Source organism: Equus asinus, chromosome 30 (assembly GCF_041296235.1).
Source record: "Equus asinus isolate D_3611 breed Donkey chromosome 30, EquAss-T2T_v2, whole genome shotgun sequence".
NCBI lineage: Eukaryota > Metazoa > Chordata > Mammalia > Perissodactyla > Equidae > Equus > Equus asinus.
Window position 1 is genome coordinate 25,077,402 of NC_091819.1, and position 16,618 is coordinate 25,094,019.

At 47.0% G+C, this 16,618-nt stretch overlaps 1 protein-coding gene across 4 annotated transcripts in view; it reads right to left on the reverse strand.

Moving 5' to 3' along the window:
* KIF26B (kinesin family member 26B) overlaps positions 1–16,618 on the reverse strand; it is a 436,898-nt gene that overhangs the window by 69,111 nt on the left and 351,169 nt on the right. For all 4 annotated transcript variants that reach the window (XM_044762759.2, XM_070501708.1, XM_070501707.1 and 1 more), the window contains 4 exons: positions 13,809–14,015; positions 8,655–8,748; positions 7,190–7,452; positions 4,177–4,360 (listed from right to left, as the gene is read on the reverse strand). In XM_044762759.2, the coding sequence (XP_044618694.1) occupies positions 4,177–4,360; positions 7,190–7,452; positions 8,655–8,748; positions 13,809–14,015 (748 nt within the window). The remainder of the gene's footprint in view (positions 1–4,176; positions 4,361–7,189; positions 7,453–8,654; positions 8,749–13,808; positions 14,016–16,618) is intronic.

Consider the following 16,618-nt stretch of genomic DNA (forward strand, 5'->3'; position numbering starts at 1 on the left):
GGCAATACACCAGGTTAACTCTATCTTCGCCTTAAATAGGCTGCTGATTATCTGCTGAGAGTGGCAGAGTGGGGATCAGGCTTCAGAGGTCTGGAAGTGCTGCTGAGACGGCGGTGACGGGAAGACCATGAGAGATTACTATGGGAATTCCAGACTGCGCTGTTTAGAATATTGTCTCCTGGCCAAAGATTTTAAAAATCATATTACAAAAATCGAGAAATAGAAAACTGTCACTTCATAATGACCAAGGGGGAGACGAGAGACCAGAAGTACCCCCCGGCCATGTGTGGCTGTCCTCCCTACACAGAGCTTTGTATGAAGGACAGCTGAGGCCCCTCTCTGCCTCCTTTAGAAACAATGTTCTTTCCTAGATCCCTTTTCCCCCATCTACCACCCAAATAATGGGCCTCTAGAGTCATATAGACCACACAGCCCTGGATAGGGCGTCAGGTGATTCAAGCTGTTCCAAGACACATAAAGAAAGAGTGGTTGGTTGTCAAAAGAAAACTGAGGTTAAGGAAACAGTCTGTTCAGACGTGTAAACAGATGAGTGCAGGCACAGCCAGATGCCCATAAGCATGCACACTCGTCCGTGTGCGCACACACAGCCAGCCCAGCCCACGCTTGGCCTCTAGGTTCCTCTAGTGGTAATAAAGTGAAAGAACAAATCAGAGACCCAGTGTCATTCTAGATCCTGGGCAACAGCTGTTTGAAAACTCAGGTTACTCATCAAAGTGATGCTTTTAAAAACCACCTTTATCAACAGGACTTGTAAAATGTCAGTATCATGAGTGTATTACCCTGGAGTATCACTAGTCTCATCCTGCTCTAGACACTCATCCGTGCAAGTACGAGGAGCAGCTCCTGACCATCGGGGCTTTAGGCTCTCTTCTCCAATGCTGGAATTCCCAAGGGGGTCCTCAAGCCTTTCCAGGTTTAGCCTAGAAAGCAGGAGAAGGCTCCGTGATGGGTGAAGGACGGGTCCCGCTGATGCTCCAAAAACTTTTGAAACCAGGGAAATACTTTCAGCTTAACCTAGTGTTATCTGAAAAACAGTGATACACCAGAAGTTTCTTTTCTATCTTGACGTGTTTAAAACATTTTTGCTGTCTACTTATATGTGCATATGTGCGTGTATAGGACGCATATATGTGTGTAAGATTCAGGTGCATATATACACACGGTGTGTTTAGTTCTTGCAGCAGAGGCCTCTTTGAATCCATCATCTAAGTATCTAATGGCCAGTTAAGAGCAGCACGCTCTGCTGTCTGCTTCCTGCAGGGTGACTAATTAATAAACTTTTCCTTAATTGAGTTCTGGCTGCCAGGCCCACAGGGATTATTACTTATATATAAGTAAACAAAATTTCCATTTTAAACAACACTCAAAATCTCCTAATTATATTTTAAACAGATATAAATTCACTGAAGTCAAGCAAGCTGTGAGCGGGAGCTGTGTGCATTCTGGCCTGGATTCCCTTCCTTGAGAGAAGCTGGGTGCTGTGGCTGGCAGGTGACATCTCCGGATCCTTGGGGGCTCACCCCCATATCAGCCCCTTCACTCCCGCCCCTTCTTTGTTCTCATCTACAGACACATGAGAAAGTACCTAAAGAAGTTCTGGAAGCCACTAATGGTATCTGCCTTTTCCTTTAACCTGAATTTATTATTTAAAAGCAATTCACTTTCAGAATTTATAAATAGGAAGAAGATGAGTTTGATGTTAAATATTTAATACATGTTCGGGATCCATTAAGTACTGACCTTGGGTGGATTATTGGGTTTAGGAATGTCCTAGTCTACACCTTCATGGAAGCTGAATTTTAAGTTCTTACAATTGAAGTAACTTAATTAACTGTTTGTTTTCAAGATTTCTCTCTACTTTCCGATTCCAAATTGAGAAAATCATGAAAAAAAGTGAAAAACCAAAACCAGAGTTGTAGCTTGTGTTGAAAGCTAGAAGGAGGAGGAGATGATCCCAACACTGAGTTTTTCTTCTCAGTGTCATTTGGAAACCCTTGGCTCAAGATTCAGACCTTTTGCGCGTCACCTTTTGCTAAAAGGACAAGAATCCACTGTAAGGTCCAATTATTATTATTATTGACAGCTTAAAAGAATAAGATAAACATGTTTTAGACTCTCACATTCACGCTGCTAAGATGTAACTGAGAAAAAACAGGGAGGGCAGGATTTAAAGCCAGCCCCCAGATTGTTAGGAGAAACATGGATAAAATTCTGTTACGGATTAAAGGTCTGGCTCTTCTCATCCCTCTCCTAATGCCTTCGTTTCTTCTTTAAGAAAGTTATTCCAAGTGGAAGTGCTATACATGGCGTGAGCCTTTCCTTGAGAAACAACCTCTTTTGAAAGATTCCCATTCAAGATATTTTGCTCATCCCCAGTCAGACCTTCAACACCATTGCTGGTTTCAATAGAGATCTAGCTGCTGATGGTACCTCTGCCTGGTCGCCCAGTGCCTTGCAAGTGAGGGCCGGTATCTCTAGATTCCTGGGCAGCAGCCAGGGCAGGGCGCCAAGGCTGATGGTCAGAGCCATGAAGGCTAGCCTGGATTAGTGGAACTCCAGCCCAAGTCCCGGGGTAGAGATAGGGGGCAAGTCTCTAGGCCCAGTCAAAACCAAAGGAGCAGGAGGCAAGAAAAATAAGTGAATGACTGGTATGCAACACATGGAGGAATCTCAAATGCATTATGCTAAATGAAAGAAGCCAGACACAAAGGGCCACATATGGATCATGTGATTCCATTTTTATGATCTTCTGGATAAAAGCAAAACTATAAGGACAAAAATCAGATCAGTGGTTGTCAGAGCTAGGGAGGGAACTGACTACTAGGGGCAAGAGAGACATTTCTGTGGCTATAGTTTTGTTCTATATCTTGATAGTGGTCGTAGTTATATGACTATAGATTTGTCAAAACGCATCTAATGACATATAAAAAGGGTAAGTTTTACTGAATGTAAATTATACCCCATTAAACCTGAGTTAAACAACAACAATTAAGGAGTAGGAATAATGGCAGGAAACTGGGCCAAGAGAGGCGATGAGATGGGAGAAAGAGAGAGCTTCCACTTGGGGCAACAGAAGCCCCCAAGAGCTATCTCCAGGAGTAGTGGTTTCCAAGTCTTTGGGCAACAAGGAGACCTGGGGAGAAACTGGGGAGCCCATCCACAGATCCCAGTTGGATGTCTTAATTCTAGGCTCCACCTAGAATTACGTTAGTTGATTGCCTCTGCATTAGCCAATTAGCTTCTCAGTTTCTAGGCACCAAGTTTAAGTCTCCTGACTCAGGACTTTTGTTTGTTTTTCTGGCATCCAGCATCCTCGAGACATCATTCAGAGAGCTCTGGGGGCCAACTGCCTGTTTTGAAAGCCCTGTAGAAGTGGACATCGAGAGATTATGGAAGCTGTAGCCTGGCCAGCCCAGCCCTGTGGCCTGCACTTGCCTTAGAAAGCCCAGTGAGGTCAAGGGACTACTCTGCCCACAGTGCAAGATCCCACCTGAGATACTGAGCTGAGCGCTGGTACTCAGCCACTGAGCATAGAGTCTACGCTACTCAGCAGACAAGGGATGAACATGCACCAACGTCAGTGCTGGCTTTGAAAAAACAGCCAAGAGAGAACTGTCTAACCATCGAGTTGGGTTCCTGGCAGTGTAACTCCCTCACAGAGCAGGGCATGGGCCAGGGTTTCTACAGGGAAATGTCACTGATGGGCATTACCTGAGGGAGGGAGGCAGCCAGAGTCTGCTTAGGTATTCAAGTCTGATTTATAGACTCTTTAAAAACATGACTTTGGTTCTTTTGGGTCCATATAGTGGACTCAAGGTCACGATGAATAACACTGGTGGGAGGGCTGGGGGATACAGATCCGTCTTTCATGATCAGCACCTTTAAGGTTTGTGAACAAAAAGATACTATGAAGCAGTTTTCTTAAGTTGGTTCTCTCACATTCCCAAGGCAATTACCTTCATAAATTATCTTTACCAAAGCAAAGCCTTTTCCCCTGGATGTTCAAAAGTAAACTGCAGCCCAGACCCTATCGTTATCTTGAGTTCCAAATCACGAACTCCATGCTGGTGAAATTGAACTACATTAAGAAAAGGTGATGGTTGCCCTCAACGAGGGGTTTCTCACTAGTCTGAGAGTAGAGACAGGTCAACTTACTTCCTCCTTTCCCGCTCTTCTCCATCCGGTACTGGTAGATGTGCAGGGTGAAGAGCATGTGGGAGTTGCGGTGGTCTTCTTCATCGCAGTCCTGCTGGTTGCCCCGGCGGGAGGCGATGGCGGCGTCCAGGAAGAAGGCAGCCTTCTCTGCGGTGGGCGCCCGCAGCTCGCTCTGGTTCTGCAGCTGGAAGACACAAGCTCAGAGCTGAAGCTGCAGGCTGAGGAGGGCTCGCCAGCCGCTCATGCCTGGCCATCCATTCTGCAGAGTAAAGCTACATGCCTCTCAAAGGCCAAAAGTCCTTCTGGAACAAGGTCCTGTTCTCATGTGCAATTCTCAGCTTAATTCACTTCTGAAAATCAATATTGAGCACACATTGGATGGAACATATTTTTACCCATTTTACAATATAAGTAGAATCTGTAAATAGCAGATGTGAAGAGCAAATGTATCCAAGTGATCAGGGGGAGCAGGGGCCCATTCTGCTCTCTGCAGAGGACACCAAACTGACATCCTGGGCCGTCCATTCACCTGAGAAAACATGAAGGACACGACCGCATCTTGATTTCAAAGATTAGACTGTTTGGAGACAGGTAGGTTGTAAAACATGATTTTAGTCCAGACAGCACTGATATTCCAAAGAAGTGAAAAGACTTGGTTGGCTTTAACTGAACTCAATTTATCCAGCTCTTTAACCAAAGCCAAATTTAGGCCACTTTTCCTAGTATAGTTATAAATAAGAAGTAAATGTAAAAGACACATGAAAACACCCAAGATGCCTGAGTGTCTCATCCGTATTATTTACAGGATATCAATTTTTATCTTCAGTTCCTAATTCATGTTCATGGCATACTCATTAACTGACTAAAGAAAGTGTCATGGGCAATGTGTCTGGATCCTATGAGACCCCTTGGCAATTACAGTCAAGCCTAATCAGACCAATGCTATCAGAGTCTGACCAGCACTCGTCTTTTTCGCGAGAAAAGGAAACTCATATTTCTGATTTATTCAAAGAAATGATTCAAATAGGGTCGGTATATATTCTGACAGTTTTCTACTCTAACTATACTTATAATTCTGAACTGTGAGAGCCAATATTTGGAACCCAAGACCATCAAAAGCCTCAAATTTCAAAGAGAGATTCTGTTGTGTTCACTGTTTTGTACTTACTATGGCAGAAAAATAAACCAAAGACTTTTTAAGATTTTTCAACAAGAAAAGTTAAAATAAAGACGATGTTGGTCTCTTCCTCTTCTTCTTAGCTTTCACTTAGCCAGATCTTTCACCTAAGTGGAACTTCATTAATGCAGCTACAAAAGTGAGTGGAGGTTCTAGCATATTTGAATGTCCAGGTGATGCTCAGAGTGGGAGCGGTGGGTAGGGTGACACTGATTTCCATCACAGGTGCTGTGTAGATACCGTCTGAGCAAGTCTTATGCTTCAGAACAGTGGTTCTCAAAGTGCGGCCCCCGGACCAGCAGCACCAGCATCACCTGGGAACAGACTAGAACTACACATCTTAGGGCTCTCTCCCAGGCCTACTGAATCAGAAATTCTAGATGGGGAGCCCAGCAACCTGTGTTTTAACAAGTCCTCCAAGTGAGTCTGATGAAGACTAACGCTTCAGAACCACCAGATTAAGGTTTTCATGACCAATTAGTTTGCATTCTAATTAGATTCCACATCCAAATAGTATCTAATGCATCTGTTAAAACTATGAGCAGCCAATTTTAATCAGACATGGTACCCACCCTTTGAGAGTTGCAGAGAACTAACTAGGCAATCACAACTGACAATCAGAAGAAACATCCAAGATGGCTTCCTGGAAGAAGTGACATCTAGCTGATACCCAAAGAACAAGGAGTTAGCCAGATGAAGAGCAAGAGGGAAGGGAAGTGTTCCATGCACAGAGAACAGAATGTGCAAAGGCCCAGAGGTAAGGCAGAGGATGGTGAGTGCCTTAGAGCCTTGCTACTATGTCAATCATTGGGAAGCTTGTTAGAAATGCACAATCAGGGGTTCCACCCCAGACCTACTGAACGAGAATCTGCATTTTAACAAGATCCCCAGTGATTCATACACACGCTGAAGTTGGAGGGGCACTGCTTTCTTTGGGGACCCAGATGCAATTGAAGGGGAGTGGGAAGTAGGCAGGGGACAGGTCACGCAGGGCCTTGCGATTGGTGAGGAGCTTTGGAACGGAGGATTCACAGTGGGAATGGAAGGATCAGAGATGCTGTGAGCAGGGAAGAGCATGGTAACAGAGGGGGTCCTCACCTATGAACACACTCACACTCGGGATGAGGCAGGTGCTTATCAAAATGAACACCCATCTAAAAAATAAAAGTAAAAATAAAGCCTCCTGCCAGAGACTGGAAGAATTAATTATTCTGGATTATTACCCAGAATATTATTATCCAGATTATTCTGGATATGAGCTCCCGAGTCAGCCCTCCATCTACTGTCAAAGAGCAAGGGAGAAACGCTCGTAACAGGCATGACATCCTGAAAATGCGAACTGGAGCTTCTCTTGGCTTCCATAGTTCTAGCAATTATATCATGGTTCTAATTAGAAAGTGGTTATTAGTTTTTTCCTACAGCACTACTAATCTGGCCGCAAGCCAGTGCCAGAAACACAGTTTATAGAGCCATAAACAGCCCCGAGAATGGCTGTAGCTATTTGTGCGGAGCAGTAAATATTTTGGCTTATTGTTAAACAAAAGAAAGGTTGTACTTTTTTTTGGAAAGGGGCATAAAGAAAGTGAATTCGATTTCCCCCAAATACTACAACAATTGTGGTTCCTGCTCATTGTCAATTAGAGTCAAGGTACAAATATTTAGGTTGGGTGAGCAGATGGCCCCACAGCTGCAGGCCATAAAGTTCCAGGTCACTTCAAAGTAAACACTTGTGAGCCTCCCCAGTTTACATGTGGAGTGAGTCACAGGGGGATGTGCCCCAGCCTCCGAGGTGGGGAAGAGCCACCTTGGAGCCAGCCAAGCTCCAGAACCAATCACCTGTGTGCCACAGATGGGGTCCTCGCACAGGTACACGCCGGGGGACTGGCCATCCTGCAGGCTGCCCGTGGCCACCTCGGACAGCAGGTCCCGCAGGTTCTCTTCCTTGCCCCACACTTCCACGGCTGAGATGCGCACTGAGAAACGGGCTCCGGTCTTCTCTTTCCGTTCATTTATGAGCTTGAAGAGCCAAGAGATAGCACAGGGGATGATGCCAAGGTTCTGCATGGAATCGTCCCTCCCGATCATGGTGTAGGATTTTCCTGCGGGGGCCAGGGAAGAAAGAAAAGTAGACTGAGTGTCGGGAATCATTCTCCAGTGTCTCAAGAACAGATGCCAAGGATGCAGAAGAAAGGAAATAAAAAGGTGAGAGAAATATTGAGAATTTGACAACAACAACAAGAAGCATTTCCGAGTCCTGCTGATTAAGCGGCTGTAATAAAGATGCAAGAGCACAGACTAATGACAAGATTAAACCACACTTTACCTGGAGGAGGATCCCAAGTACCACCAGCTCTCAGTTTCCTCGTCGTTTTACGTGTAGCAGAAGGCAGGGATCTTTCATCGCCATCACGGTTCTTTTTATCATCACCCCACAGATTAAGTGCACAGACTTACACTTTACAGCGCCTCTCAAGTTAAACGCTGTGTATATTTTTATAGTATGAGCGAATTCCATTAAAATCTGGATTACTGCTTTGATCAGAAATCAAGACGAGCGAAGCAGGAGCAAGATGAAATGGGCCTTCTGTCCTGGCACAGAATTGCCTCCATCATGTGTAAGGGGGCTCTGCTGGAATCTCTGCCAAGGGACACTCTTTGGAGCTCCCCAAATTACTAACTTATCAAGCACGGAAGGTAAGACCTGGTGAGCAGATGGCCACAGGTCAGGGTTAGGAAGGCACTTTAGGGGGGATTCGATCCTCCAAACCCTTGTCGGGGTGTTCTGCTGCCTCCCTTCCCAGGTGCTTAGGCACAGCATATTCCAGATAGCAGGATGTTGGGAAGCGCGGTGGTTGTCAGCCTGATTTCCCCAGACGCGTCCTAACAGGGTCCTGGGTTTGCCTGGGAGACCGCTCCTCTGGCTCTTACGTTGGCTCCATCCACCAACATGAGGCCTCTGGAGGGGTCCAGGGGCCCTCGCTGCTTCCCACAGCCCCTGCCAGGAAATGTACATTTTCATGCGGGCTTTCTGGGCGTGACCCTGACCAGGACCACAGGGTAACAACTCTGCTCCTCCTTTGTCCATCTCTTGGACTCCAGGGCTTTCCTGGATGATTGGGTATGCTCCCAGGATGAACATCTCCATTTCAAAAGCAGAAATAGTTATTCATGATTATTCAATTCAGCGCCTAAGGGAAACGACCTTTCCTTTCATCTGAGGACTCTGGGGCCAATACAGAAGATTGGAGAGGGTAAAATGAGAATCCAAAGAGGAGCAGGAAAAAATGAAGCTCTCACTGACCTAGCTTGGCGTGGCCGAAACAGAACACGCAGCCGTCTGCCCCGTTGACCACAGACTGGATCACCTCTGCCACGGTCCCAGCACACACTTCAGCCTGGCAGACACAAGAGGAGACACAAGCAGAGAGTGGACCATGAACAAGGGGAATTCCACCCTGCTTTCCTGGGGCTCAGATCCCAGAGTCATCGTATTCCCAGATGGGTCAGCCTCTAACCGAGTTCTGGGGGTGCTCAGAACCCTCCGGTATCCCCCACCCCTTGCAAGACTGAGTGCTACCGATGTTAACTGCAAACCAGCCTTCTGCTCATCTGTGGTCCACTTCAGCTGCTGTCTCTGCAGACCAGGCGGGAATAGGCTGGAACGGGAACACAGGGTGCTTCCATGGACCTCACGCCCTTCCCTGATCTGCCCTACTGGCCTCCCAGACAAGGCATTTAAACTTTCCACTTGCCCTCTGCTAACCAGATCCTTCCTTCACACACACACACACACACACACGTGCGTGCGCACACACATACATGCAGTGCTCATGAAATGAGCCAGGCTTAGTAGAGGGATAAAGATGATATGCCATTTCAGGAAATGACCTTGAGAAACATTGTAGTTCTAACATAAGCAGGAGGTTTGTGATCTATGTCTGCCTTCTCTCCCAGTTTCCTTCCTCCTTCTCAATCCACCTCTTTTCAAAACCAGCCTTTTCTTTCTTTCTCTGCAGATACATTCAACGTATACAGTATCAATCGCCATTTGTCACCATGTCATAATGGGTGGTCTTCAGCTTGTGTGTGTCTCCTCTCCAACTTGACTATTAAATCCTTAGACAGGGATCAGGTTCTTGATGGCTTTTGGTTTTTCCCCATCAACACCCAATAATGCAGCACTCTGCCAACAATAAGAACTCTGTAAATTTTGTGGACCAACTTGAAGATCTGGGAAATCTCTCTCTGGTTAGCATCTGAGATTTTCACAGCAGCGGGAGGACAAAATGATTCACTGTGTGCCGTTCCTGTCTCAGATCTCCTGGAAGCATCCAGAAGCCGTGCAAATGCTGCAGTTCTGCAGCTGTCAGAGCAACAGGCCTCCCGTGGGACTCCGCGACCCGCAGCCTCGGCAATGAGTGCCGTTATTCACTCCAGGCTGCAGCAGCACAACGAACCTAAGTATTCGGATATTTCTCTCCCAAACCAACACTGAAAAACCGCATCCCCAACAATTGTCAGTTGTTCCGGTGGTCACCTCAGCAACTCTACTAGGGGCTCCTCCTGGGAGAAGGGAATGGCAGGACAAGGCTGCTGTGGGGACCACAGATCTGTCGCACCCCCAGGGCCTAGGCAGTGAGAGCCTGGTGCTAAACCCTGAGACTGAGGCAGTACCGTGATGGCAAAGTCTTGATGGAATTTGCCAGAGGCACCTCTGCAGAGCGGAAGAAATTATTGCTCAATGAGCTCTGCCCTCTTTGGACATAAAGTGAGATGGGTTTGGGAGGCTGAGAGCCTGTCCTGAGCCATCCACAAAATAAATAGTGTTAGGTTCAAGATCAGCAGGGGGATAACTGGTTGTGTGTGGACCAACCTGCCATCACCAAATCGCCTGTGCAAAGGTCGGATGACAGAGGAGACACAGCAGAGGCCTCACAGGGCAGAGTGCCTGTTCAGTGTCCACGGAGAAGAGAGTGGTCAGCGGCCCGTCCATCTGCTGTTTGTCAGGAGCTGACAGTGGCCCCTTGCTGCCTTTCCCCTTGGACCTAGAGAAGCAGGCAGCGGCAGATCCCGTGGGCAGGGCTAGGTCGGCAGGAAGCCTCTGCTTACCCCCAGGTCTGAGTCTTCCCCACCACCCTTACTGGGAACAACTGAATGTTTGTGTCCCCCCCAAATTCATGTGTTGAAACCTAACATCCAAAGTCATGGGACTCGAGGTGGGGCCTTGGGAGGTGAGTAGGTCATGAGAGTGGAGCCTTCATGATGGGATTAGTGCTCATATAAAAGAGGCTCCAGAGGGGCCTGCCCGGTGGTGCAGCAATTAAGTGTGCACGTTTCGCTTCAGTGGCCTGGGGTTTGCTGGTTCAGATCCTGGGTGTGGACATGGCACTGCTTGGCACGCCATGCTGTGGTAGGTGTCCCACATATAAAGTAGAGGAAGATGGGCACGGATGTTAGCTCAGGGCCAGTCTTCCTCAGCAAAACGAGGAGGATTGGCAGCAGATGTTAGCTCAGGGCTAATCTTCCTCGAAAAAAAAAAGAGGCTCCAGAGAGTGCTCTTGCCCCTTTCACCAGATGAAGACACAGTGAGAAGACAGCTGTCTGTAACCAGCAGGAGGGCTCCCACCAGACACCAACTCTGCCAGCACCTTGATCTTGCACTTCCCAGCCTTCAACACTGTGAGAAATAAATTTCCGTTGTTTGTAAGCCATGCAGTCTGTGCTGTTTTGTTATGACAGTCCAATCGGACTAAGATACCTGCCCAAGGCCAGACTGAGAGGTCTGCTCCAGCAGCGGGCAGCTGATGACTGCCAAGGCCACTCAAAGCGACTGAGGATGGCTCACAGAGGCAGCGAGGAGCAGGGGCTGTTCCCGTCATTGCTTAGCTTCAGGAAGCTGATGTCCTTCGAGACTGAGAAAAAGCAAAATTTGTAACTGCCTGGGGTCCCTGTGGTGGCTGCTGCTCCACAGGCCACAGCAAGGCCCTGAGAGCAGAGGCCCACTCTGCACACTTTCCTGCTTTGGGGGCTCAAAGGGTACTTACCCCGTGGGCACTGAGGCTGTCCATGGCCAGCAGCATGATATTACTATCGACAATGATGATGCAATAGTAAAAACCACTCCCATTTATTGAGTGCTCACTATGCTCTGGCTCTATTCTAAGCACCTCACGCATATCATCAACTCAGTGAACCACAACAGCTGATAAGGTACATTTTGGTCCTGTCTTCGTTTTACAGATGAAGACACTGGGGCCCAGAGAGGTAGAGTGACTTGCCCAAGGACACATTGCTGGTAAACAATGGATAAAATGGCAAAAGGCCAAAGATGCAATACGACACTGAGCAGGACACAGGGAGGCAAGGGGAAGAACCCAGGAAGGATGTCTGCTCAGGAAAAGGACTATGAACAAAAGACTTAATCTCTGAGTCTCAGTTTCCTTGTCTGGAATGGGAAAATAGCAATACCTACCTTTCCTACACCACAGAATTCTAGGAAGAGTCATATGGGTTAATGTATATAAAATTTTTTGAAAACTACAAATTTATATAAAAACAATTTATTATAATATTGGGAGTTTTAACAAAAGAAAAGGACTCTGAAGCAAGTGCAACTGTAATACTAAGCATATGAGCTCTAGAACCTAGAGTGAAATGTAAGCAAAGACTAGCAATAAAAATAGCTCCTTTTTCTGGAATAAATCTAAAACTCATTAATACTCCATGCTTAATTTAGAGTTTGCTTTGGAATTCTCACAACTTAGGGAGATTTGCTTTTGAAAAGTTTTAACTGTGCTAATTAAGTTATTTGTAGGCAATTTATTAGACCCAATGTCAGGTTTAGATTTGTGAGCCCATTGGATGGTACAACACACAACGAATGAGAGAAACCATAGAACTTATTCATAAAGTACTTGGTCTTCCCATGGTAAGACTGTTTGGGGAAACCATAGGCTCAGGTTGTTAATGAATGGAGCCTATGTATATACGCTGTGCCTAGGGTGTAATACAGGAGCCTGAGTGACCATCACTGCTTCCTACACCCAGATGCAATGTGGAGGAAATTAACAGGAGCTACAAATTAGCTATCAGCACTCTTGTCCTCAGGTTCTGCCATAGGCTATCAGATAGCCCACACTGTTTTGTCTAAAACACTTATTAGGAGGTGCAGGAAATTAGTCAGGAAAGTGCAGATGTCTGATGCCAAAATGCAGGCAACTGTGTCCCTATAACCTGGATTATAGATGTCTCCTAGAAGACTCAGTTGCACCCATTCATTGCAGACTCTGCCAGATGCTGCAACTGAATCTTCTAGGAGACATCTGCTCTTACTGGGATTGACTCAGCAGCTTTGGTCCAGGAATCTTGGCAACATGGGCTCCCAAGAAGCCTCCAAATTATACTGATAGCCCCCCCACCCCCCACCGCCCTGTGTGCGTGCCCCTTGCAATGTGACTTTGCTGTTCCTCCAGTCAAGAGGCAGAGTCTCTTCCCACCCCTCAAGTCTGGGCCAACAGAACACAGCAGAAGGGATGTTGTGTCATTCCATGCCTAGGCCTCAAGAGGCTGCATGCTTGGGTGCTTACCACTGCGATGAAAGCAAGCCCAAGCCAGCCTGCTGGGCGATGAGAGACAGTGTGCAAGAGAAACCAGGTGACCCGGCCACGGCCACTCTACACTAGCTGGCCAACGCCTAAACATGTGACAGCATCCAGCCAAGATTGGCAGAGCTACCTGCCCAACCCAGAGCTGACCACAGAGACAGGAGTGAGCCAAGCTAGGAGCAGAAGTATGCTCAGCTGACCCATAGACTCGGGAGCAATAATAAATGCTTATTGGTTTAAGCCACTAAATTTTAGGATGGTTTGTAATGCAGCAACAGCTCCCTCTCTTCCTCCCCCCTCCACTCCACTGATCCAGGCCACAGGACTGCATGTCAGTTTCCCTGCCTAGCACTCCAGCTCCTCGCTAGGCCTACAGACCTGCCCTCCGGCTCAGTGTGCTTTTATAGGGCCCCAGGGTCTGGCCTAATTCTACTCCAGCTCCCTGAAACATCTCCCGTCTTACACACTCACATCCAGGAGCCCAGGCAGCAGTGGGGTCCTAATGGACCAGTCACCAGCACCTCGATGAGCAGTCCTGAAACTTCCAATTCTGCCTGCTATCTTCTTGTTTCTGTATGCCATCCCCTGACTGGCTTGCTCTTCTTTCTCCTAAGGACACATTTTCTTGAAATCCTGGCACAATGATCCTGCCCAGGGGATGGCACCAGTAACTCAAAAGGGCTGAACTATTTAATGGAGCTCAAATTGGCTTCTAAAAGTTGTGTAGGTGGAGGAACTGGTCCATCAGAGGGCTCTGGAAGACACCCGCCCAGCTCCTAGGTCCTGGTGAATGAGAAAAACTTCTCGAAACGAATCAGCACCATCTGGGCCCGAGGGGGGTTTCTACCCACCTGAGAAGCATCTTGGGGAAAAACTGCATCGAAGGCAAACATCTTAGGAGGCACCTGGTTGCCTCTCTTTTGGAAGGCATTTTGACCTCCACACGTAAGGGGGTCATACAAGGTGATCTGCTTCTTCCTGGGGTCCACCTTTAAGAAAGAGCTGGATTCCGATGTATCGCGAGCCAGCGTGGAACAAATGCGAAGCATGACTTTTACCTGTTAAGAAACAGAGGCAGGAAAGGACGTGGATTAAGACAGTCGGATACCCTATGATGGAGCACCCTCCTGCACTCTGGAGATCTAAGTGTACGTGGCAATCTGGAACCTTCTCTTGATAAATTAGGATGAAAAACACAATGAATGAGCAACATACTCCTCAATGGATCTTGGGAAAACTGATATATTTATAATTATCAGGTAGAATATTTTGATACGTTCATGACTTCATTACAGAAATGGCACATCATGTTCTTTGTCTTCCTATTAATATAAATTAAAAATTAATGGTACCCTGGTGGCCCAATTACACAGATGAAAAGGTAATCTGGACTGCCAAGCTTTTGGGGCTGGTGTAGTTCCCTTGAAGCTCACAGATCAATAAACCGTGGACATAAAAGTTAGCTCTGTAATTTACTCCTCGCTTCTGCTCATCAAGACTCTTGGAGACAAAAATCCACAGTTATTAGTGTCATCATTAAAGTCCTGCGAAGTGGTCTGTTTTTAATGGCCAGCATTTGAAGTGTGTTCCAAAGGGCAACAGTGATAAAAGATTTGTTTGAAACATGTTATTTGGGATCCCATTAAGTGAGTGCATAGAAGTTGTCGTTTCAGGGAATGAAAGCGCATCTCGGTGGGAAACAGGAGGCAGCGCCTCCCCAGTCCACCTCCTGAGTAATTGGACATGGACATTTCTAGTGCTCAGAGCCAGCCAAGCTCCACCCATATGGCTGAGTCGGGTACTTATGGAAACAGACTGTCTGCCCCGGGGTCCTAAGGTGAGAGGAAGTCAAGCTGAAGCCACACACAGCTCTGCAGACTCAAGTCCTGGGGAAATGGACAGCCTTTGCTCCCTTACCAGCTCTGTGTTAGTATGTTGCTAGTTCAGTCCAAGTGGACCAGGCACTGGGGATACAAAGATGGTACTACATAAAGTAGCAGGGAAGACAGACCCAGAGACATATAATTTTTGTAATATAATGTGGCAAATTCTGAAGCTATGCATAGGGTTATTTTTAAACTCTTTTCTGTGTCTTGCCCTCTTCATCTCATCAATTGTCAGGTCTGATGAAATCTCAGTCATGTAATTTTGGAGACAGGGGTTGTAAATTTTTAAATAAAATATTTCAAACCTACAGAAATGCTCAAAGAATCATCTACATTGTGCACCATGGAGTGAAGTCGTCCTCCTGCCTACCGGCCCTGTCTGCTGAGCGTGGAGGAACTAATTTGCAATGTACAGAGCTGAAATGTAAAGAATCCCTAGGGTGCTGTGCTCATCAGATGTCCTGTGCTGTGTCTGGCTGTGCTTGTTCTCATCACTTAAGAACGGTACTCAGGGGTGGAGCCAGAGGCTGGGGGCCACGGAGGGAGCATGAGGTTGGGATGAGGTGGACCACTCGGGGTCCAGATCTCATTCTCCCACTGTGAGGTCATACAACAGCACTTGCCATTTCCCAAGGGTCTATTGTGTGCTAGGGCTGTGCTGTTACCTACAGTATCTTATTTAATCCTCCCAAGAAGCCAGTGCATGGGCATACTCGTCCAGATTCTACAGATGAGAAAACAGATGTTACATAACTTGCCCCAAATTGCTGAAAGCTGTGGGTGGTAAGGCTGGTCTCTGATCCTACCTCTGTCTGACTTCAAAGGCCATGGTTTTTCCATTATGCCAACTGCTGCCTCCCATACGTAGTCGAAGTTCTCCAACTCCCAGTTTGCTACCCTGTATAAGATGAACAATGCCTATTTCATGGAACTGTGTGAGAATGAAATGAACTGACATGTGAAGTCCCGAGCACAGAGTTGGTGATGGATTCCTGTTTCTCGTCCTCCTTGTCCCCGGACTTGCCTCCCTCTGAATCATGATATCCTAGCATTTCCCAATCACAGTGTCAATGACAAGGTTTTAGAACCCCTTGTCCTGGACTTTGGGCACCATGGCTCACAAACAGGATGCCATAGGGGATCACTGAAGACAGAGCTGGGTATTAAGCACTGGGCCCTACAAGGCTCCTGTTAGTAAAACATCAAGTCCCACAGTCACTGCATACCTGACAATAACCACAATGTCTGTCTACATTCCACTGTGGCACTTTTGCTGTTCACTGTGAATTTCTCCAATCTTATTTCAGTTCCATCCATTTCTCTTGCCCCAGTTGCACGACAGGTATACTAGGAGCACATATTCAAATTGCAACTTTTGGTGGGTGTCTGGGGCCTCCGGGCTTTCTGTAGCAAAGCCTCTAGCCCAGCCTTGGAACAGTACAAGTCAAGGATGACGCAACGCCAGGCAGAACTGATGGAGCCACATGGCCCACTGCTTTCCTATTTCACAATTTCGCATGCAATTTCTGGGTAACTAGAGGTGCTGAATGTAAAATATGAGCTAAGCCAGGCGAGGGCCTGCAGGAGAAGCAGGAGGGGGCTGCCTTACTGAGTCATTCGTCTGGGAGATGCTCCTGCATCTTAATGAGGTTCCTAGCCTGCCGTGCGATTTCTGCGGATGGACTGAAGATCCCAGGCAATGGTCTGGCCCAGGAGATACACAGCCCTTTAAAAACCCATTGAACTCTAGGCCGGGGGAAATGCCACACTTCATT